This window comes from Photinus pyralis, unplaced genomic scaffold, assembly GCF_008802855.1.
Source record: "Photinus pyralis isolate 1611_PpyrPB1 unplaced genomic scaffold, Ppyr1.3 Ppyr1.4_LG1, whole genome shotgun sequence".
In the NCBI taxonomy this organism is placed as follows: Eukaryota; Metazoa; Arthropoda; class Insecta; order Coleoptera; family Lampyridae; genus Photinus; species Photinus pyralis.
In genome coordinates, this window is record NW_022170249.1 from 23,600,506 (window position 1) to 23,623,884 (window position 23,379).

The following is a 23,379-nucleotide window of genomic DNA, read 5'->3' on the forward strand; positions in this document are numbered from 1 at the left end:
CGTTACAATATTATCTAAACCCATGATGGCGAAGGGAGCACAGACTGTCCTAGCCGGGGGGCGTATTGGCATTCTGTACTATTATTCAGAGCAGCTCTGGGTCTGATTCGCAGTATACTATGGCTTCACGTTATGCGCAATTTGATAATACATTATATACTGCGATTCAGAGCACTGATGTGGTTTAGTGTTTGTTTTATTACTAAGGTCAGCTAACCACTGGTCGCCCCAAACACTGTTAATATCTTCACCCGTTTTTTTTAAATTTCGCTTTAAATCCATGTTCTACTAGTTCCAAATATCCGATCATTGAAAACGTATTCTCGTTGCACATCTCAACCAATACCTGTTTATAGATCATTTTAGTGCAGTTTGAGAACCTTGATTACACACAAACAACAAAAAATATACTTTTCTTGCAAAGCTAACAATAAAAACACACTTCTTGTAAGTGTATGACGCGCTTTATAGAAACCCATTATAAATACAGTGTTTCAGAACTCTAAAGTTTAAACCATATCGGTGCTCTGAATCACAGTATATAATGTATTATCAAATTGCGCATAACGTGAAGCCATAGTATACTGCGAATCAGACCAGAGCTGCTCTGAATAATAGTACAGAATGCCAATACGCAGCCGGGGGCCTAATATTGGGCTCTGGAGAAAGTAAAGGGAAGTATTGTACAAAATATTGATCAGTAAGCGAAACGGTTTCATGTCCATTTTATCTTTGCTAAAACGCGCGAAAGTACATTAATTCATAGATGGCAGCAATGTAATACTTTGTATACCGAAAAACAATACTTATTTTCAATATTTCGTTATGAGTAAACGACAAAGCTACCTACCGCTCCATTAAATTACCTATTGCAAATGGCATTTCCAGGTTACTTGATACATAGAGTAAATTATTTACTGTATGCTTCATGCGACCTGTAAATGGCGCCAAAATTTCCCGCTCTTTTCCATTGGTGGGAAGGTAGGTGCCTACTCAATCGCTTAATGCAAAAAACACGTAACACAAGCGATTTAATGAGCAAAGCGGTAACAGGACGAAGAACAAACTACGGAATAATGTGCTTAACCTTAATTATATTTGTATGAATGTGAATTTCACTTTCAGGATCTTCTTCAATCGACGCCGATCTTCTATTGCCGCCTTCAAGCGGTGAAGCTAAAAGCGCTACTTGAGCTTCTTCGTCGGCAGTCTCCACCAACGTTTTTCCCTTCTTTGTTTCCTTCACGATCGAAACAACCTTCGTTATCTCCCCCGTATTGCTTTCGCGCAGAGAGGCTGCCTTTTTCGCTTTTCGTTTCGTTTTCCATCTGTCTTTGCAGCATATCAGAACACCTACAATTTGTAAAATTATAGCACCGACGACTACGGCGATGATGATGTATATCCTGTATGGATGATCGTGGTGGTGATCATCATCATGATCGGCGTCAACCTGGTCCATATTTCTTATGTTTTTCGCAATTTAATCAAATCGAACCGACACCCGCGGTTTGTTGTCGTTTTGTTTGGATTGTGTTTTTCTTACAATCAATACCCGTTTTGATTGAGAGAGAGTGTGCGCTTTTTGAAATAGAACACGACCTACAATGAGGCGAAGAGTGGAATGACCATTTCCGTCGATCTCAATTGTTCGAGTTTAGGTGCGCAATAAGTGTAGGTACTAATCATTATTCCTACTCTTTAGGGGAAGAATCATGCAATAGAAAGTGATAACCAGTAATATGGCTTGACCTACCTATGTATAATTTATGGCATATCTCAAATAATTATCACGATTTCAAACGATATTTATATGCGGTACAATAAATAATTACTTTGACCTCTATTTGTTTTAAAACGAACAAGTAATTAAAATGCTAAAAGCACCTACATCATTTATAGCTCCGTCGGAGTCGACGCGACGCTCTGGATCATGCGCCAAAGTTCTTAGCCTTTACAATAAATAATGGAGTGTTTTGGACAATAATGGATTACGTGAACAACGGCATCACTTTACAGAAGAAGTGAGCTTCGATACTCCGCATGCTGTCTTTCTGATCGCTTTGTCATGTTGTCTAATAATTGTTACTACCATCCCCACAGCCCTAAAGCGATACTTGTCAACGTAATTCCAAACAAATGTCTTTTAGCTTTGAATAAAAACAGTATAATGTTACAATTTCTAGGAGCAATCATATTGTAGTCTGATGGGGGTAGTTCGAGAGCTTATTGTCGATAATTAGTGCCCACTTAGAATGTGACCAAACGAAATTAGATACTGATTTTCCTATAATAACGCGTTTCTAGATGACGATTTTCGTTCCACCACATCAAAACAATCGTCATAAACATTAAACAGTCTTTGGTGTTGAACAAGTAACAAGTTGATGGACTTTATTTTAATGTACGACGATTCGTGAACCTTTTTTTTGTTTGGAATTCCCTGTATAATTTTACATTTTTTGGAAGTTCTTAACATTTCTTTTAAAAATAAACCTACAGTAGATAAGTTTTTCTTAGACTAGACTAGAACATATCATTTTTACAATTTGCAATTTACAAAATCCCAACGTTCAGTTAAAAAGACGTCAACTTGAGTGGTGTAAGGTTGTTTTACATTATGGTCCCAAATTTTTGTAAATATAAGTAGGTACGGTCCTGACTTTTTAATTGTGCGTTGAAAGGTTAAGGCGTCTTAAAGTCGTGAGATACGACGTAATTGACTAAGGGTACATACCTACACAAAAGTTTGCTGCTGTCTTAGCCTTTGCCCTATAAATAAGACAGTGGGATTTAGCTGAAAAACGATCAACTAAATTTATAGCTTTCAAATGGGCTGATATGGAGTGGGGACATTTTTTTTTGTAGAAAACGATTCGCTTCATCAGGAGGTATCGATTTAGAAACGTGAAGGAGTAGGAAAATTGTTGGTCACGGAGGATCATTCCCTTAAAAGTTTTAAATAACAAGTGGTATGGAATAATAGCTTGTTTCAGTGGCGTACGTAAAAATTTATTGGGGGGGGGGGGGGGGGATTAAACAAGTTCGTGGCACATACAGTCACCCAGTGCGTACTAGAAGGGGGGGGGGGAGGCAGAAATAGAAATTGGGTTGCACAGCAGACGAAAAAGATTAGATTAGAACGGTATTTTATTTCTTACTGCTGACAGGCCCCTTTATTGCTTTTGCTTTAAACGAAAATTTTGAATAATAGGTATATTTATGGGCAAAAAACCAATTTCGACAAAAAATTCAAAGGGCTGTAACTTTTGATCTAGTAGTCCGATCTTGGAACTGTTTGGAATTATGGATTCTACAGGCCACATTCTATAAGAAAATATTTTTTTCCGGTCGATCTGAGACAATTTTTTTTTCTGGGCAAAAAAAAGGCAGTTATTACCTTCCTTTTTTACCAAAAATCGACTGCACCAAAATTTCTCGGGAAAAAACTTTTTCTTATTAATTTGGGTGCGTAGAATCCAAAACGATTCGTACTTTTTCTATTAGACGTCTCAATCAAAAGTTATGGGCAAAAAAATTCCTGTTTTTAAAATTTAAAATTCTTATTTTCGTCATTTCGTGAAAGGCAGGACGCAGGTACCTCACCTCAGTAGCAGTACTAAGTACCTGATACCTATTTGTTATTTTGGGCATCAATGTAGCGAATTGCCGATCGATGCCGAATAGCCAAATCGTTGACTGCCAACACTGATCACTCACTGAATAGTGAATACTGAATACTACAGAATATTTAAATTTTAGTGACTTTAGACTTTAACCAAAACCAAAATTGCTCTCTATATATACCTATATATTATTGCCTTTATTTTAAAGATAGCTATGATGATAACTCAATTCTTCTTGGGGGGGGGGGGGGGGGTTATATCCCCTTCATCCCCCCCCCCCCCCCCCCGTAAATACGCCACTGGCTTGTTTGAAAGATCTTTCGAAGTCCTTTATTTTGACGTTTGATTTTTCATTTTTGGGAAAATTAGAATAATTTCCACTCGTTCGGCTATAGTGTGTAAACCATTTTGGAGTAAAATCTGAATCAATAATAGTTATTTGTACAACTAGGGAAGAAAGTAGAGTTTTTCAACGCGAGTTCAAAGAACGAGAGTTGAAAAACTCTACTTTCTTCTCAAGTTTTACACATAATTTTTTCTGAAACTACAATCAAAATCGAAACATTATCGTATGCAATAATGAAGTTTGACACAGCAATCTAGATACGGGTATGTTTCAATTTTAAATGTCATTATTAAAACTAATGCAGCAATTGTTTTTTACTTTCCTCACTAGAGAGGAAAGTCACATTTTCTTCACCCATTTTATACACGAAAGTAGTTTCAGAAAAAAATAATTTTCACTATCCCAAGATTGTTACAAAGGTAACTGACAACAAATTAAATTCTTTCTTTCCCATAGCAACAAATAAGTGACATTTTCGTTTGTTTTTGTTTTCTCTCTGAACAAATTAAGATAGGTCGATTAAATAAATTAAATAAAGATTTTTTTATTATCCTGAATCACAATCTCCGTTTTGAACGCTCAAATGCGTGCGAAAAAAGGCCTTTAAAACACACGTGCTTTAAAGTTGCTAGGTAATGATACTTCAAGTATGACTTTTGAAACTGTCATCTGGGGTTGAAATAAAAAATCCTCTTAGGTCGAAGCTTTCACAAACGCGCGTAATTTAGGGTATGCTTCCGTATCTGCTCCACTTTTAAATCGCAGTATTGTTTGAAGTTTTGAATAAATGCTTCTTTAGATTTTACAACAAGTCATTTAATGGACGGTGTATTATCTTTTTCAACCGAAATCGTTTTATTGACACAAAGGCGGTGATTTTTATAAGTGACATTTCCATGGCAATCATGGAATTACGAACACACAGCCCACTTAATTAAACATGTATTCAAGTATAACGTCAATATGATTTCATTGTATTTCCCTTATTTGTAAATTATATTGCAGGTATAATAAAAAATATACTATTCTAATTTTCTCGAAAACGAATCGACAGATTTTAAAAATCAAACGTCAAAATATATTTAGTTGCCACAATGCATGTTGAACTCAAGGGTTTTTGAGTATTTTTTTTATTTTCAAACTGACAGAACATTACAAGTCTACTATTCCAACTATTCGCGCTTGCCTTTTTAACATTAAACATAAATATAATATCCATCAAAATACATGCCGCCGATAAATGAGAATAGGGAACATATAAATGCATATTGCAAAAAAGATCTGATAGTAGCAATAGCAACTCCCTAAAAACGGGGTGGAACCAGACGAGGAACACGACCGACCCGGAAGAAATCAAACAAATTTTCCAAGACATACAAAAAAGAGAGAGACAAGTGCTCCTTACTCTTTACTGCTGAATGTATTAGAGTATTACTTACAAAATTAATAAAGACACAGAAAGGGAGGTGTACCAGGGATTCTACAGGGGTCAGTCCTTAGACCGACCCTACGGAACATATTATATGATGACGTCATCCAAAGGGGATAACAATCGTATTTTATGCGAACAACCTATCAGGTGCGCGCAAACACTCTTGGAAAACTCAACAGGATAGTAAATGCCATCTTGCATGCAGTCGATGCTCTGTGTGTCGTAAGCAAAACGAAGCTTCTGGAACTGCTGGCTAAGCTAAGAAAGAAATAATAAGATTCACAACAATCCGGAAGCGTGAGAAGAAGTAGAAGAAACAAGTAAAAGAAGGTAATCGTTAACGATTTACCAAAAGCTCATTTCCACACTAATACTCTTTGCTCAAATTCTTTTTCAACTAATAAAATCCGTCCACAAATACTAAAGTTAACACTGCGCATGCACAACCTATTCTTTGTGATGCGCACACAGTAGGATTCTCAAAGCTGGGTTGCGCATGCGCAAATTTTTTAATTCGTCTCGTCTGCATAGTTGCTTAAGGTTTAAGGAATGTACTAACACAAAATACCCGGACATTCATATATTCTTTGTAACAAAAATGATCCAAGAAACCAATTTTTTGGAGGTTTGGTGGGTTTTTGGGCTGTAACTTTTTGGCCCGTTAGCAGAAAAACAATATCGACCTGTCTTATGAACATGCGTACCAATTTTCAAAGCGATCCGACGTTTCGGCCCAAAGTTATCGTGCGCACCAACAGACAGACCGACAGACAGACAAACAATAGACAACGCACGCGACGCACTGACAACAGACAGACAGATAGATAGTACAAAATTGTAAACGGCAAAAGTGTAAAATTATGGCACATATGAAAAAATTGATTTTTTACTATAACTTTTTTGAGTAACAAACTAAGAAAAAGTTCCTCCCTTGGTGCAAGCCACGATATCACCATAACAATCCAAATGTGAAAAATGTAGAATGATAGCTCAAGCAGTGGCGTACCGACAGGGGGGCGGAGGGGCGGTCCGCCCCGGGCGGCACTGTGAAAGGGGCAGCAAAAATAATAATCATATTGATAAAATGTCAAACTTTGTATATGCGTAATAATCATTTAATGAGACAAAATGTGTATAAGAAAGAATCTTGGGAGACGAGTTGAAAGGTTTTTTTAACAAAAAAGTAGAACTTCAGCTAGATGAAGAAGATCAGTAGCAATAGACAAACAGACCAATTGTTCAAACGATGTGGAGCACCAAGCCGCACAGAGTCCAAAAATTGAATTTTAGATCCCCCACCACCATAAAAGAATCAGACCTACCCTTACATTTCCTTTTGGATTAAAACTTGCCATTTAGCCGGTTCACATAGCCACGTCTGATGATCCATGTACGGATGTAGGTAGATAATTGTATAATCGCGACAATTTCCGTCCTTATTTGTGTACAGTGCATGGTGATTAATAATTAAAATTTCCATTGCATTCCAAAACAATTTTTAGCCGAATTTTTCGAAAGAAAAAAAATTCCCCCTGATGTGTAATGGTTTGGCCCGTCTGCTCCTCGTCTAACTCAAGAACGATTTCAAACTTTCGCCAATCGATTTCTACGAATTCAAGGATTGCTATTGAATATGAGCCGGATTAAAAGTCCAGTTTGCGAATGTGAGCTGAGTGGCAAACAATTCCCCTACTTCGTACTTTCGTATCTTGTTAAAATTCAAGCTTACAATGTTAGATAATAAAAAACACGTTGCTTCGTATCATCGTATCTGGAAATGTTAATTCATGGCCATTATCAACATCCCGCATTAGGGCAAGGTTATCTGTGCCAGTTATAACACTGCGAATTAAACGCAGCAATTTAAAGCGATGATGCCAATTAACTAGGAACGCAAAAATGGAAGGCAAACAATACGGGAGTACAGAACAATTAAAAAGACAAAGTGGTAAATTACCGGGGATTGTTGGTATCATTTTTATAATGTTTGTATCGGCGCTGTGCGGGGTGGTTTATTTAATAGACGATATTCTGCCAACACCTTTATACATTGAAGATGAGGTATGTACTTCTACTTACCATGTCATGGATTGTTGGCTAAACTGTAAAATTTAGATTCACAATCCAGAACGATTTATAGCGGAGCGGGCACAGAATAGTTTGAAGAAGTTGGCCAAGATTGGTGAGCGCATTACGGGTACTGAAGCAAATGATGTGCAAGCGGTGAAAATATTGAGATTGGAAATTGCGAAAATCATCGAAAACGCTCACAAGAATCAAAAAATTGAGTTTGATCAGCAAGTGGTCTCCGGGAAAGTAGAATCTTCAAACAACCTTCGCATTTTTGAAAACGTTCAAAATTTGGTCGTTAAAGTGCATGGTCAAAAATATTCGGAACATTCCGTTCTTGTTAATGTGTACTTTGACACAGCGCCCACGAGTTCAGGTTGGCGCAACTATTTGTGCAAGGTATGGTAAAGTGAAGACGATCATTTTCAGGCGGAAGCGATGATGGTATTAACTGCGCAGTTGCATTGGAAATCTTACGCACACTTGCGAATTCGCCCGTCGTTTATCTTCACAACATACTTTTCCTTTTTAACGGTGCGGAGGAGGCTGGGTTTCTGGGACTACATGGCTTTATGACCCAACAACGCTGGGCCCGAGAGGTTGAGGTTTATATTAACTTGGCAGCTAAAGGAGCTGCTGGAAAAATTTTGCTATTCCACACTGGTCCAAAACAGTCCAGATTGTTGCACTACTTTAGCAAGGTAGCATTACCACACGCACAAGTGACCGCCGAAGAGATGGGCGAATCTTTCCCTTTCGCTGCCAGTAACATTCTTAACAAAGTGTATAACGGATTCGATTTCGCTTTCCACAAGAATCAACAAAGGTACCACACCAGTTTTGATAACCTGAATATACCTCTAGGTTCTTATCAGCATGTTGGCGATTTGGTTCTCGAATTAATCAAGAACTTGGCGAACGCATCTGAAATATTGGATATTAATCAAACGAAGGAGGAAAGTGATCATATTTATTATGATTTTTTGGGGCTGTTTCTGATATACTACACTAAAACCATTGGAGCCATCATAAATGTGTTGACTGTAATTTTGTCTGTTCTCATTGCGTTGAAGGCTTTTTACGATTTTAAAATAAGTGAGTTATTTCACACTTTGTGTTGATTTAAAACCAGTGATCATTTCCAGAATGCAAGAAATTTTTTACATACGCTTTGGTGACCTTCCTAGGATTAATGTTGGGATGGGCCTTGGCAGCAGCTTTCGCCGTAACAGTATCTTTCATTCTCAGAGCACAAGGCTATAATATGATTTGGTACGGAAACCCATGGATGATCTGTGGATTATACGTCATTCCTATATCGGCGATGTCTTGTGTCCCGGTTGCATTGTTTAAAGAATTTGTAGCAAAAGTAACCTTTTCGCTAATATATCAGCATCAATCAATTTAATTTCCTATTTTCAGGATTTGACGTATAACATGCACACGCAACTGCAGTTGCACATGTTAAGACTGATATGGACCGTCGTGCTACTGGTTGGAACTTGCATGGGTATTCGAAGTACTTACATTGTCTTAGTCCCGGTGGTCTTTCAAACGGGCGCGTTTCTACTGATACACCTAACTTGCTCTCAATACACTGGTTAGATCGTACTTTGGTTTACTAAAAAAACACTAATTCTCTCTTTGTAGTTAGAGTTTGGCAAATTCTGTATTTCATTTTCACAATTCCAGCTACCATGTTCATCATTTACCTAATTTTGCTTCTTACGCCTACTGTCACGGCTTCAGCTGTTAACCCATACATGCACCCAGAACTCTTCATTGCGTTATTATACTTACTCTTGACATTATTTGCGGGTTCCATCTACGTAAGTATAGAATTGGAAATATGGCCAAATGCATCATCACTTTTAGGTGCCATTTGTCACGTTACTAAGGAGATGGTATATTACCATAGGATCTACATTGGGCATTTTTGTGATATTTTTCGTACTGATATTCACACCAATAGCTTTCCCTTATAGTTCAACTGACAATGCAGTTTCGCCTCAACGTTTCGTGTGCTACGTAGGTAACAAACCAAATGGTTTGGAAGTAGAACTTATCAAATTTGATTTAGTATTCCAACCAAGTGTTTCGAAATGAGATGACACATAGTGTGATTGCAAGAGAAAAGCAGCTCCAGTGTAGTGGAGATTACAATGCAGAAAAAACACTATCTAAGTATGTCAGGGAACCGAAGTTTGACGAAAGTAGTGATCTAATACCTCTTGATAAAACCGTAAAACTACAATTAGATTCAAGAATATATCTAAACCCATCCACGGTTCAATACAACTTTACGATAGAAGGTATGTGAGTTATGTGAACTAAACGTTTTCCACACGACACGCTGATTTCGTGGATCATTTGGTTCTTGGTAATCTCTGCGCGCCAATGCATCTGATTTAAACAAATTTAAATGATTCATATTCTATTTCAAATTTCAACACGGTACCCTGATACCTACTAAGCTTAGGACATCCTGAGGCTTCATCGACTCCAACCCATTTCACATAATCTTCAAAATTTCAGAAAATTACTGCTTTCATTATTAAGAACTCGTAAAATAAGTGCCCCTTGTCTATTATAGTACTTTTCTATTGGTTGCTAACCTCTCTGGACCTAGACACTAGCTGAAGGACTATGAAAAAGGAATTAATTTCTTAAGTTTTCCAATAACAGATCAAACGCGACAGACGTAAATGATATGTTATAATCCGAAGGCACCTTTTACAGAGTTTCCAATTGACTGAAAGTAGTTTTGAGGAACAAAACTAGTCGTCAGGTAAACTTCAGACTTGATTTTCCAACTACTTTTAATAGAGTCATTGCAATTATCGTTGGTCATAGTATTTAACATTTAGAAAATGCCCTCTGGCGCCTTTATATTGAATCCTGCGCAAAAAGTATATAGGAGTTGTTTGTAGTTCTCACCAATACACACCTTTTTTGTAAATAACATTCTTCAATCTGTTGCTTACTTTTTGAGAAAAATGCATATTTTAAAAAATAAAACAAAAAGTTTAACTTCCCAATTCAAAACTTCTCAAAATCTAAGAAACTCACAAAAAAACTGTAATGGACTTTTTTGTAGTAGAGTTTTTTAAGCAACTTTGGCCAGTGGAAACACTTTTTTTAATTATTATAGCATATATGTTAAAATGACATTTTAATACGTTTGAATGAGTAGGCTAAGCCGTTATTTAACCGTAAGGATAGATAAAGTGAAACAAATGATTGTGAATTCTAATGACATCTGTAATTCTTATTTCAAATGCACGCTATAAAATGACGTTCAGAACATATGCAAATCTGTTTCTATGGAAACGATCGCGACGGCAGAACCTAAGCTTGCTATTTTTGACGTCTCTAAATTAAATTTAGAATTGTCAGAAGCTTTACAATGATTTATAGGTATGGCTTCTGCTAAAAAATAAAGTTTTGTATTATACACGACGATAAAAGGAAACCACTGCGCCACTCGTGAATTAACATCTTTCACTCAATGGTTAAAATATCCCTTTATGGTCTTGAATAATAAATAACTATTACGCGGTCATGGCTCTTTTAAACTTTCGACACCGTCAATAACCATGAAGATGGCTACGGATCAAAACCAAAATAGGACGTTTTCGATTCCCCATACGCATATGCACCCCAAATTTCGTCCAAATCGGTTCAGGCGTTTTTTAGCTATCGTGTTCACAAAAAACGAACCACATTCAAAACGTTCAAAAAACGAAATATTGGCGTGTCGAAAATTTATCACGATTACAATACTTTCCTTTATACATACTTTATATGTATTCGGAAAGCAAAAACCAATGAACCATGTGTGAAATTATGTACACTATAAAATATGAAATTGGACCAAAATTCGAGCATATCTTTAATAGTTTAAATTACAGCTCCTAGTACAATGGCTCTCGCCATCGAAACAATGAATCATGCAATCATCAGAAGTGCAAAAATCTACATGAGTAACGAGTCCGTAATTTTGCAAAGCAACGTAACCGACTATTATATTGACTACATTAGAGGGAAGGAGAGTTTACCCTTAAGAATTGTACTTAAAGTGCATTTAGTGGAGCACAACGCAAAAGCTTTACAGTTTCGACTGACTGGTATTTATCACTATTCTTCAAGCAACATTTCAATTCCGTATTATGATAAATACCTAAAATCATTTCCAGTATGGACAAATGTTGACGCAAGGCTGGCAATAAACGACGCCTGGTCTTTTTAAGTTATTGCAAATATGAAAATAAATGTACTTAACCATCATGACTTGTCTTTTCTCTTCTCACCACTTACAGGTGAATACCAACGTGTGGATCTTAAAAAACAAGAGACGAAGAATCGCATACGATTTTCGGTAGGGGAATTTTTTCCACTCGGCTCGTATTCAGAAACCGGCTCATATTCAATAGCATTGATAATTGAACTCGTAGAAATCGATTGGCGAAGGTTTGACATCGCTATCTCTTTTCGGTCTGGAGTTAGAAGAGGAATAGACAGACGGACAAAACCATCATATAAGGGGAATTCCCCTAAAAAGGGCGTATAGGTTGAGTTCTGTTAAATTTTGTAATATATTATTGAAAATGGTGACTCCCCCCCCCCCCCCCCCCCACCCATGTAGCTACTAGGTGTAAGAAGTGTAAGAAGAGGAATAGACAGACGGACAAAACCTAAAAAGGGTGTATAGGTTTGAATTCTGTTAAATTTTGTAACAAATTATGTGTTCCGGTCCCAGTAAATTCCATTTCCACAAAAATAAAAAATAAATGCGCTATTGTGGCCACTTTGTCCGTCCGCCCGCTAGTGCGTTGAGACGCTACTAGTTCTTTATCTTAAGAGCTAATTGTTCTACTTTTTTCGCTATTTGGTTCGTTATGGTGTCGAGTCTTGTACCAAGGAAGGAATTTTTTCTGTACCGCTTACAAAAAAAGTTATTGTAAAAAAACAAAAAAACCGTTTTTTACATGTTCCATAATTTTACACTTTTGCCGTTTATTAACGATCCTAGAGATCGTTTATAATTTTGCATTGCTATCTGTCGCCTGCCGGTTGGTCTGTCCGTCTGTTCCTTTGTCTGTCTGTCCATTTATCTGTCCGTGTGAACGATAACTTTGTTTAGAAATGTTCGATCGCTTTTACATCTCCGATAGTTATGAACTGAATTGCATGAAATTCAATATGGGCATAGCTTTAACCATATAATACGCAATGCCAAAAGTTGAATCGAATCGATTCAAAATTCACAGTGCCCTTTTCGCATCTCGACCATTTATAAACCGAATTGCAAACTTTTTTAATTATAAAAGTATTTAAATGAAATTTGATACATAAATAAATAAATAAATAAATGGAATAAAGGAAAATCAAACGCCAGTTTCAAAATTTGGTTTTGCGCATGCGCAGTGGCAACTTTTTTATTTATGGAAGAATTTAAGCGAAATTTGATACATAGGCACATGGAATAAAGGAAAATCAAATGCCAATTTCAAAATTTGGTTTTGCGCATGCGCAGTGGCAACTTTTTTATTTATGGAAGAATTTAAGCGAAATTTGATACATAGGCACATGTAATAAAGGAAAATCAAACGCCAATTTCAAAATTTGGTTTTGCGCATGCGCAGTGCAACTTTTTTATTTATGGAAGAATTTAAACGAAAATTGATACATAGGCACTTGGGATAAAGGAAAATCAAACGCCAATTTCAAAATTTGGTTTTGCGCATGCGCAGTGGCAACTTTTTTATTTATGGAAGAATTTAAGCGAAATTTGATACATAGGCACATGGAATAAAGGAAAATCAAATGCCAATTTCAAAATTTGGTTTTGCGCATGCGCAGTGGCAACTTTTTTATTTATGGAAGAATTTAAGCGAAATTTGATACATAGGCACATGTAATAAAGGAAAATCAAACGCCAATTTCAACATTTGGTTTTACGCATGCGCAGTGCAAACTTTTTTATCTATGGAAGCATTTAAGTGAAATTTGATATTTAGGCGCTTGGAACAAAGGAAAATCTAACATTAGTTTCAAAATTTAGGTTTGCGCAGGCGCAGCTCCAACTTTCTTATTTAGTTTTGCATTGAAATGAAATTCTTCTCATAAACTGAACTTGAAGAAGCACGGCAAAAATGGATTGCCCATGTGCAACGCTATCTTTCATATTTGTGGCCGTATTTTTACGATTTTAATAGAAGTTGCATCTTACAAATGGGAAATGAATGCAAGTGGAAATGCGCTTTATGTAAATCGTTTACGATTACTTTTTAACTTGTTTATTTATGGAAGTATTTAAATGAAATTTGATACATAAGCGCTTGGAATAAAGGAAAATCTAACGTTAGTTTCAAAATTTAGATTTGCGCATGCGCAGTTCCAACTTTCTTATTTAGAAAAGCATTGAAATGAAATTCTTCTCATAAACAGAAATTGAAGTAGCACGTCAAAAATGGATTGTACATGTGCAACGCTATCTTTCATATTTGTGGCCGGATTTTTACGATTTTAACAGAAGCTGCATCTTACAAATGGGAAATGAATACAAGTGGAAATGCGCTTTTTGTAAATCGTTTACGATTACTTTTTAACTTGTTTTACATAAGTAGGGTATATCTTCCCTTCCAGGTCCGAAAGTGCGTTTTTTCGCGTATTTTACACTTCTTACGCAGCACCCCCTGGTACAATGCAGTTATTAGGTTAAAGCGAAAATGTAAAATATTTTAAAACGTTCCCTAGAATGCCAATGTTGTTATAATATTGACAACACATCATTCCACATATGTGGAAATGTTAATTCAGGTCATTGTCAATATCTCGCATTACACCATCAGTTATCATTTCCAATTATAACATATTACGCATTGCAATTTAATGCGATTATGATAATTAGTTACAATTTGGAAATGGAGGAAGAATACGCGAATGAAGAACCATCAAAGGACCTCCAAAGACATAGACAAAGTGGCGAAATACCGACAATTGCCGGTATAATTTTTATAATATTTGTATCGGGGTTGTGCGGAGTTGTTTACTTAATTGACGATATACGTCCAACTCCTTTACACATTGAAGACGAGGTAGGTATACTCACCACCTTTGAATGTGCGATAAACATGACACCCTTAGATCCTCAATCCTGAACGATTTATTGCGGAACGAGCGCAGATCAGTTTGAAGAAATTAGTCGACATCGGCGAGCGGATTACTGGTACTGACGCGAATGATGTACAAGCAGTGAAGACATTAACATTAGAAATTGCGGAAATTATCGCAAACGCTAATGAAAATAAAAAAATCGAGTTTGATCAACAAGTGGTCTCTGGTCAAGTATCTGACCATCTTCGAATCTTTGAAAACGTTCAAAATTTAGTAGTGAAAGTGCATGGTCAGTCAAAGTACTCAATTCTTGTGAACGTGCACTTTGATACAGCCCCCACGAGTCCAGGTAAGGCTCCATGTCTGGTGAAGGTCTGGAGTCACTCTCACTTTTAGGTGGAAGCGATGACGGAATTAACTGTGCCGTTGCATTAGAAATTTTGCGCAAACTTGCAAATTCGCCAACCCAATACGTTCATAACATAGTTTTTCTTTTCAATGGCGCGGAAGAGATTGGATTACTGGGAAGTAATGGCTTTGTGGCACACCACCGTTGGGCACACGAAATTAGGGTTTTTGTTAATTTGGAAGCAAATGGAGTTGGTGGTAAAATTTTGCTTTTTCAAGTCGGCTCCAAACAGCCATGGCTTTTAAACTACTTTGGTGCGGTAACATTGCCTCACGCCCAAGTGATTGCCGAAGAGCTTTACACATTTCTCCCTTTTGGTACTGATTATACTATCTTCAACAGTATGGACGAATACAGCGGATACGATTTCGCTTTTGTTAGAAATCAACAAAGATACCACACCCGATTTGATGATCTCAATATACCTTTGGGTTCTTATCAGCATACCGGCGATTTACTATTAAAATTAGTCAAAAACTTGGCGAACGCATCTGAAATACTGGACATTAGTCAAACGCAGGAGGAAACTGAACATGTTTATTATGATTTTTTGGGATTATTTCTGATATACTACACTAAAACCATTGGAGTTTTCATAAACTCTATTACTGTAATTTTATCGGTTCTCATTGCGCTAAAGGCTTTTTACGATTTTCGAAAAAGTGAGTAAACAGTTCAGATTTTGTGTTGATGGCCACTGAACATTTCTAGAATGCAAGACATTTTTTGCATACGCTTTGGTGACTTTCCTAGGATTAATGTTGGGATGGGCCTTGGCAGCAGCTTTCGCCGTAACAGTATCTTTCATTCTCAGAGCACAAGACTACAACATGATTTGGTACGGAAATCCATGGATGATCTGTGGATTATATGTCATTCCTATATCGGCGATGTCTTGTGTCCCGGTTGCATTGTTTAAACAATTTGTAGCAAAAGTAACCTTTTCGCTAATGTATCAGCATCCATCAATTCAATTTCCTACTTTCAGGATTTGACGTATAACATGCACACGCAACTGCAGTTACACATGTTAAGACTGATATGGACCGTCGTGCTACTGGTTGGAACTTGCATGGGTATTCGAAGTACTTACATTGTCTTAGTCCCGGTGGTCTTTCAAACGGGCGCGTTTCTATTAATACACCTAACTTGCTCTCAATACACTGGTTAGATCGTACCTTGGTTTACTAAAAAAAACACTAATTCTCTCTTTGTAGTTAGAGTTTGGCAAATTCTGTATTTCATTTTCACAATTCCAGCTACCATGTTCATCATTTACCTAATGTTACTTCTTACGCCTACTGTCACGGCTTCAGCTGTTAACCCATACCTGCACCCAGAACTCTTCATTGCGTTATTATACTTACTCTTGACATTATTTGCGGGCTCCATCTACGTAAGTATAGAATTGGAAATATGGCAAAATGCATGATCACTTTTAGGTGCCATTTGTCACGTTACTAAGGAGATGGTATATTACCATAGGATCTGCATTGGGCATTTTTGTGATATTTTTCGTACTGATATTCACGCCGATAGCTTTCCCTTATAGTGCAACTGACAATGCAGCTTCGCCTCAGCGTTTCGTGTGTTACGTAGGTAACAAACCAAAGGGTTTGGAAGTAGAACTTATCAAACTTTGTCTAGTATTCCAACCAAGTGTTTCGAAATGAGATGACACATAGTGTGATTGCAAGAGAAAAGCAGCTACATTGTAGTGGAGATTACAATGCAGAAAAGACACTATATAAGTATGTCAGGGAACCGAAGTTTGACGAAGATAGTGATCTCATACCGCTTGATAAAACCGTACAACTACAATTAGATTCAAGAATATATCTAAACCCATCCACGGTTCAATACAACTTTACGATAGAAGGTATGTGAGTTATGTGAACTAAACATTTTCCACACGACACGGGACACGCTGAATTCCTGGATCATTTGGTTCTTGGTAATTTCTTCGCGCCAATGCATCAAATTTAAACAAATTTAAATGGTTCACGTATTATGCATAATGGACGAAATGGGTAAATCTCAACACGGCCTATTAAGTAGAATCCAGCTGAAGGACTATGAAGAATTCTTAAGTTTTCCAATAAAAGATCAAATAGGATTAGTTTTAAAGAGCAGAAAAACCAATGGACCAAATTTTCAAAATGTATATGTGTGAAATTATGTGCAGTAAAAAATATGAAATTCTGTCAAAATTCGATATTTCTAATAGTTTAATTTACAGGTCCCAGCACAATGTCTCTCGTCATCGAAACAATGAATAATGCAATCATCAGAAGTGCAAAAATCTACATGAGTAACGAGTCCGTAATCTTGCAAAGCAACGTAACCGACTATTATATAGACTACATTAGGGGGAAGGAGAGTTTACCCTTAAGATTTGTACTTAAAGTACATTTAGTGGATCACAACGCAAAAGCTTTACAGTTTCGACTGAGAGGTAGTTATCATTACTCTTCAAGCAACATTTCAATTCCGTATTATGATAAATATCTAAAATCATTTCCGATATGGACAAATGTTGACGCAAAGCTGGTAATAAACGACGCCTGGTCTTTTTAAATGATCGCAAATACGAAAATAAACGTACTTAAGCATAATTTATCTTTTCCTTCTCACCATGTTACCTTAGGCTTGTGGATCATTACAAAAAGGGGGTATAGGTAGTATAATTTCGTCCTTAAATTTTGTAACACATTCAAAATTTACACCTTGTATTGTACGTACTAAGTACAACCATTGAATAATAATTCAGATTTTTATTAATCGATGTTTACCTTCTTGGTAGATGATTAAGGGGTGGGGGTGGGGGGGTTCTTTAGAAATAAACATATAAAAAGGCCGCCTGGAACACATTCAAAATGTACGCTACAGGTACAGCTGCCGTTCAGCGTGGACGTTAGAGCCATATATTTTTTGATAATTTTAATTAAATTAAAGCGTCACCACCAGGTGGCGCTACATAACTTTTTTATTATATTTTGGAATTCATATTTACTTATCGGGAAAATAATTTCTATAAATTAACATGTATAACACGTATGCGTACATAAATGCTTAGAAAATTCGAATGCATGTATTATATCCACAGAGTACAATATTTTATCATTGCATGATATAAAATTTATCAGGTTTATTTTCATTCATTCGAATTTCTTAAGCACTTACGGAGGCACCTAGGCACATGTTAAACTTATAAAAAATTTTATTTTCTCGAAAAATAAAAGAGATGAGTATGTTGGTAGCACTTATAAGTAAAATTATAAGAAATATATTGTTGTGTTTTTTTATTAGGCCGCAGTTGGAAGGCATTTATTTACTCTGGAAAGAAGTTTATTTCCCATTTTTATGCAGAGGATCATTGTTTTAGTTCAATTAATGCTCGGCCGGAGTTAATTAAGAAACTTAAGTCTGGGAAAATCGAATCCGTAATTAGTGTAAATTTTAAATGTAATAAATTTTGTCTTGTTATTGTTAAATTCGTGTAAGTTATTTTTTTTCAGATTTTGTAAATTTAGCTTTGTAAATTTTTTTTGTCATTTATTATTTAGTGTGTCAAAGTAAAGGTCAAGGATTCGAGTTTCTCAAATTTTAAGTTTTCTTTTTTTTATCCCGAGTGTGAAACGAGTTTGGTAACGTAAAAAGGTTTGGATCATCGGTGGGACTTAAATTTCATTCCAGAAGTCAGTTAACAAGGGATTATTTTATTTGGAATTTAAGGGAGGTATTAGCCACCGACCTGGTCCGGACGAAGAAAAGGGGTAGTCGGACTCATTTTACGGGCCCTGAGATTTGTGTTTTAGAGTTTTTGTAAGATTGAGCTAGCAAGGGTAAGTTGTCTGGGTAGTTTCAGTCTTAGGAAGTTTTCACAACAATATGTTATAAATTCCGTTTCCATTTAAAAGAATTAAGTGAAGTGGCCCCACCTGGAGATGAGACATTTAATCTAAAAACGTCGACATAATTCCTTTTGACTTCACCAATGGATATGCCCCCCCCCCCCCCAATCTCCCTCTGATTTCGAAAAGAAGTCGTGAAGGCATGCGTATGCAAACTGAGGCAAACTGGTTGTCTCATGTAAAACTTATACAGATATCGGGAGCTGGAGGTCCCTTTTCAACAACAATTTATGAGGACCGTCTGGCATCGTTTAAATGCTTTATTTTTAATTCTTAAAAAAAATGCGCTAAAAAACGGGAAATACTCTTGTTCAAATTAGGATGCCAATAAATGGAGCCTTTGTGTATACTAGGTAATTTGCACCTACCTCTTGTCGCGTGCATCCACGTGACTTCCGTCGTCGTGACTGTGTTTCCGCTTCCGGTGTTCGAGACCAGTGTAACGTTGTCACGTTTACCTTACAGTACACCTTGCACCATGTGTTGCACAAATGCACACTACTTTTCCCACAAATGCCTCCATGCCATCCAACGAAAACGATACACCTACGGATAATCAAGCTTGGAACATTGAATTTCAATTTTCAATCAATAATCCTATTATTAGATTAAAGTCATGATCCGAGACCGCAAAATCAAAAATATCGCTGATTTATTAAAGATCCTCGAGAAGTCTGATCGAAAAAGTACGAATTGATTTGGATTCTATACGCACCCAAATTAATAAGAAAGTGTTTTCCCGAGAAATTTTGGTGTAGTCGATTTTTGGTAAAAAAAGGAAGGTTATACACTGCGTTTTTTTGAGCCCCCAAGAAAAAATTGTCTCAGATCGACCCGGAAAAAAAGTTTTCTTATAGAAAATTACCATACAGTTTTTTTTTAAATTGCAGCTGATAATTAAAAGTAACAAAATATACAATCCATACGAGGTGCGTCGCTTATCATTGTATTTGAGCACTTTCATGCTACGACAAAAAATGATAAATTCATTGTAAAACACTTCAATTAAAACAGAATTTTTTAAGAACCTAACATCAAACCCAATATTAGAGAAACGTGTTAATAATTTATTAATAGTGCAAGAAACTAAGTACAGCACATACTTATAAATTTCCAACAGGCCAGGTGGCAACCGCCCCCCGCCCCCCCCCCCTGGGTCAGTCCGCCCCTGTTTACAAGCTATGCTGATTGCTGGAACAGAATCAACCCAACGTTGACCAGTAAACTCTTCCTGGCTGCTGTAATGGTTTTTGGGGTGGCCACAGGTTTTTTAACAGACTTAGAACATCGGCAAGGTGGGGGTTTTGGTAAATTTTTGTGAATATAGTGAGGATATAGGTAACTATATTAATAACAATATAATGAACAAATGTACATTTAGAATGTTACCGAAAGAATTAAGGTATTGCGACACTCTTTGATTCATCCACAGTCCATATCAAGAAAGAAGGTAAATTAATATAAAAAACTAGTATAACTTAACAGTTAAGTATCATACCATGGGCGATTTCCGCGAAAACGGTATTTTTGACTAGATATGCGAATATGTTTTTCTTTAGTGCGCTCTCACGGCGGAAATGTAAATGTTAGTCTTAAAAAAACGATATATATGAAAAATGTAAGAGATTTGGTCTATTTTCATTTTGTATAGAATGGGCTGATTGAAAAAACACTTGCTTTCTAAAAACTTAAAAAGGTGCCAACATTTTGGCAAAAAGCTGGAAATAATGCTCTTATGGTTTTTTTTCCAATGATGCCCAATAAAGATTTTGCCATTTTCCTATCAAAACACATATGGTCAACCAAAATTCATGTCTGAGGCATTGATATAATGCTCTTTAGTTTTCTTCCCAACCATCTTGGTGCATGAATAACGATTTTGGCATGTTTTGATCAAAATACGTTGTCAGAAAAAGAATTTAATCAAATGTGCATGCAGTGTATTCTTTCAGCATCAAGATAATGCATTTGAAAGCTTTTATATCTCCAAATTCATGTGTAAAGAATAATTATTTTGGGTACATTTTTCTCTAACACTTTTGACCTAGACCACAGAGAATAGTGATATTGAATTGTTACATATCTTAGTCATAATCGAGCAAAAGTCTGAACTCAATAACATGACCTATAATACGATGATATACAGAGTGGTGACTTGCATAACACATCATAGGGATTTCAATGTAAAATTCATAACATGCGATTATTGGCTCCCCAAATTATTTTAGAGCAAAAATGTATTAAGGTTTTTTGTAGAAAAAAATTCTTTTACGTCAATCAACCCTATTTTAGTTCTCAATTTTTTGCATAATAAAAACAGAAAATTGGAAAAATAAAACCCCCCATCTTTTTCAATAATCTGTGATGCCATGGAATTTTATAATACAAAAACTACGCCAATATGTCATGCCATGGAATATCTGCTATAAAACAAATCAAAAGTCACCACCACCATTAACAGCAAGGCAGTAACCAAGTCGATTCTAAAATCCATTTCGAACTGCGGCTAATTGATAACTGGATATCTTTTTGTTTTAGAAAATTCCATGGCATTGCAGATTATTGAAAAAGATGCGGGTTGAATTGAAAACTAATACGGTTGAGTGGTGTAAAAAAATTTTTTTCTCCAACCACCTGAATAAGACGCTATTTTGTGACAGTGTTCGGTACGTAAAATTGACGTTTTGCGGATTAATCGCTTTCACCATGGCAACTGTACAAAAAGTGGATACTTTTGGTCCTAGTACCAAAAAGAAATTGACCTTGAAAGTTGGCCAATTAAAAAATTACAATCACGGAGATATGTCACATTGACATCGTTTTACATTGCAGGTTGTAAGATATTTCTATACATACAAATCAAATATTTTTGCTTATTCAATGCAAATAATGATGTTACCTATACGTATGTACATGTATTGAAAATGATTTACGCTCGCTATTTTTATTTAAACCATGTGTAATGTAATTTACATATTAGCCAGGTTGCGGACAGCATTTTCCGTTATGTTAGACGGCCATTTTTTCTTATAACATAAGAAATATAAATTTTTGTAGAAATAATTTACGGTATGAGGGCTTTTTGTACGATATATTTATAAATAGCGGAACCAATGAAAATGAAGTTCTTATAATGTGTCACTGCGCAGTACATAATCACTCATAAATAACATTTTCCTGCTAACCTACAATTGTGCAGTGTTTATGTTGGCGGTAGTTCTTTTCTTTTTGTCTAAGAGCATAGTAGTGAACTTTGGACATTTTAACACAATGTAAAATAAAAGTGAGGTTAAGACTCCTTCAAACTTATAAGTAAAATTGAACACGCCCAGCACACACCGCAACTTAACTTTGCTATAAAAATGTTTTATACTTATAAACTTATATTATAAGGGAAAATGGCCGTCTAACATAACGGAAAATGCTGTCCGCAACCTGGCTATTGGATGAACGTAATTTTAATACGTATACAACCCGCCGTCGCGCGTAACGCCATCTACTTCAGACCCATTGCACTATTATCTGTCATTTTGAATTCAAAATTTGAAAAAGTTAATTGCATTTAATTTTAATTAAAAAACTGTATGGTAAGTTTTTTATTTCAATACAAAATATAACAATATTAATTGTGTATACAATAGAAATGACTGAAACTGATAGCGACATGGATTGCACTTCGCCAGAGATTTTAGAAACGGCAGAACATGCTACCTCAAGATTTGCTCCCTACAAAGTCGCGAGAGGTGAGAAGTCAGAAGTAAGAACGAATAGGTTATAAGTTAACCTAAAAGCATAGAGTGGCATGACACGTGAGGACAAGAAAGCAGAAGTTCTTATACTAGTAGTGAAACTGTGAATGAATCTAAATTTGAATATAATTTGAAGTAAAGGGGGTTGGAGAAAAAATTTTATGTTTTATTCGTACAAAAAATGCGTTTTCGGAACTCGGAAGGTTGCTGGACTCCGCTAACGCGTCGTCCAGCAACTATCTTCCTCGTCCCGAAAACTGACATTTTTTGTACTAATGAAACAAATAACTATTTCTACAAAAAACTAATTCATTTTTGCTTTAAAATAATTTGGGGAGCCAATAATCGCATGATTATGAATTTTACAATGAAATCCCTATGATGCGTTACACAAGTCACCACCATGTATGTAGATTTCTATTATACTGATCCCACAGCTTTTCGTGTTTCCGATTCACTCAAAATCCTATAATTAATGTTTCTGTTGGCTTTCTGAAAATTAATAGCCTCCTACCTTAAAGTCAAAGGTACCCGTACATCAATTTCAGCCATTTTTAACAAGAGTTATAGCGCATAGAAACAGACGGAGAAAAATTAAATGTTATAAAAAGTATTTAAGGATCTTAACTAAGGGTTATAGCAAACACAGACGAATAGGCGGACAACCATACAAAACTATAAAGGATCTGAGGATCGTTAATAAATCTTCCACAG

General features: G+C 36.1%; 4 protein-coding genes across 5 annotated transcripts in view; 2 read left to right on the forward strand and 2 right to left on the reverse strand.

The window, feature by feature from the left end:
• Window positions 1-19,341, reverse strand: part of LOC116175192 (chitooligosaccharidolytic beta-N-acetylglucosaminidase-like) — a 43,958-nt gene extending 24,617 nt beyond the window's left edge. Inside the window, exon 1 of the mRNA XM_031493371.1 lies at window positions 19,285-19,341. The gene's annotated coding sequence lies outside the window, so the exon portion shown is untranslated. The remainder of the gene's footprint in view (window positions 1-19,284) is intronic.
• LOC116175312 lies at window positions 1,019-1,892 on the reverse strand. The gene is made up of 2 exons (XM_031493392.1): window positions 1,757-1,892; window positions 1,019-1,602 (listed from the first exon to the last, which is right to left on the reverse strand). Exon 2 carries the CDS (start codon window positions 1,460-1,462, stop codon window positions 1,067-1,069), a length of 396 nt encoding a protein of 131 aa, XP_031349252.1. The 5' UTR covers window positions 1,463-1,602; window positions 1,757-1,892; the 3' UTR covers window positions 1,019-1,066.
• On the forward strand, window positions 7,141-11,761 carry LOC116175165 (endoplasmic reticulum metallopeptidase 1-like). Of its 2 annotated transcripts, XM_031493288.1 has the most exons (9): window positions 7,146-7,465; window positions 7,520-7,850; window positions 7,904-8,569; window positions 8,620-8,843; window positions 8,897-9,074; window positions 9,125-9,303; window positions 9,350-9,502; window positions 9,555-9,786; window positions 11,386-11,761. In XM_031493288.1, exons 1-9 carry the CDS (start codon window positions 7,304-7,306, stop codon window positions 11,721-11,723), a joined length of 2,463 nt encoding a protein of 820 aa, XP_031349148.1. In that variant the 5' UTR covers window positions 7,146-7,303; the 3' UTR covers window positions 11,724-11,761. The 2 variants fall into 2 exon arrangements, with proteins under 2 accessions (XP_031349155.1, XP_031349148.1); XM_031493295.1 differs by lacking the exon at window positions 11,386-11,761 and having other exon boundaries at window positions 7,141-7,465; window positions 9,350-9,506; window positions 9,555-9,716.
• On the forward strand, window positions 14,328-17,617 carry LOC116175158 (endoplasmic reticulum metallopeptidase 1-like). The gene is made up of 9 exons (XM_031493276.1): window positions 14,328-14,574; window positions 14,624-14,942; window positions 14,990-15,664; window positions 15,714-15,937; window positions 15,991-16,168; window positions 16,220-16,398; window positions 16,445-16,597; window positions 16,650-16,881; window positions 17,242-17,617. The coding sequence occupies exons 1-9, from the start codon at window positions 14,377-14,379 to the stop codon at window positions 17,577-17,579; spliced, it is 2,496 nt and encodes an 831-aa protein (XP_031349136.1). The 5' UTR covers window positions 14,328-14,376; the 3' UTR covers window positions 17,580-17,617.
• Window positions 19,342-23,379: the final 4,038 nt, after the last annotated feature.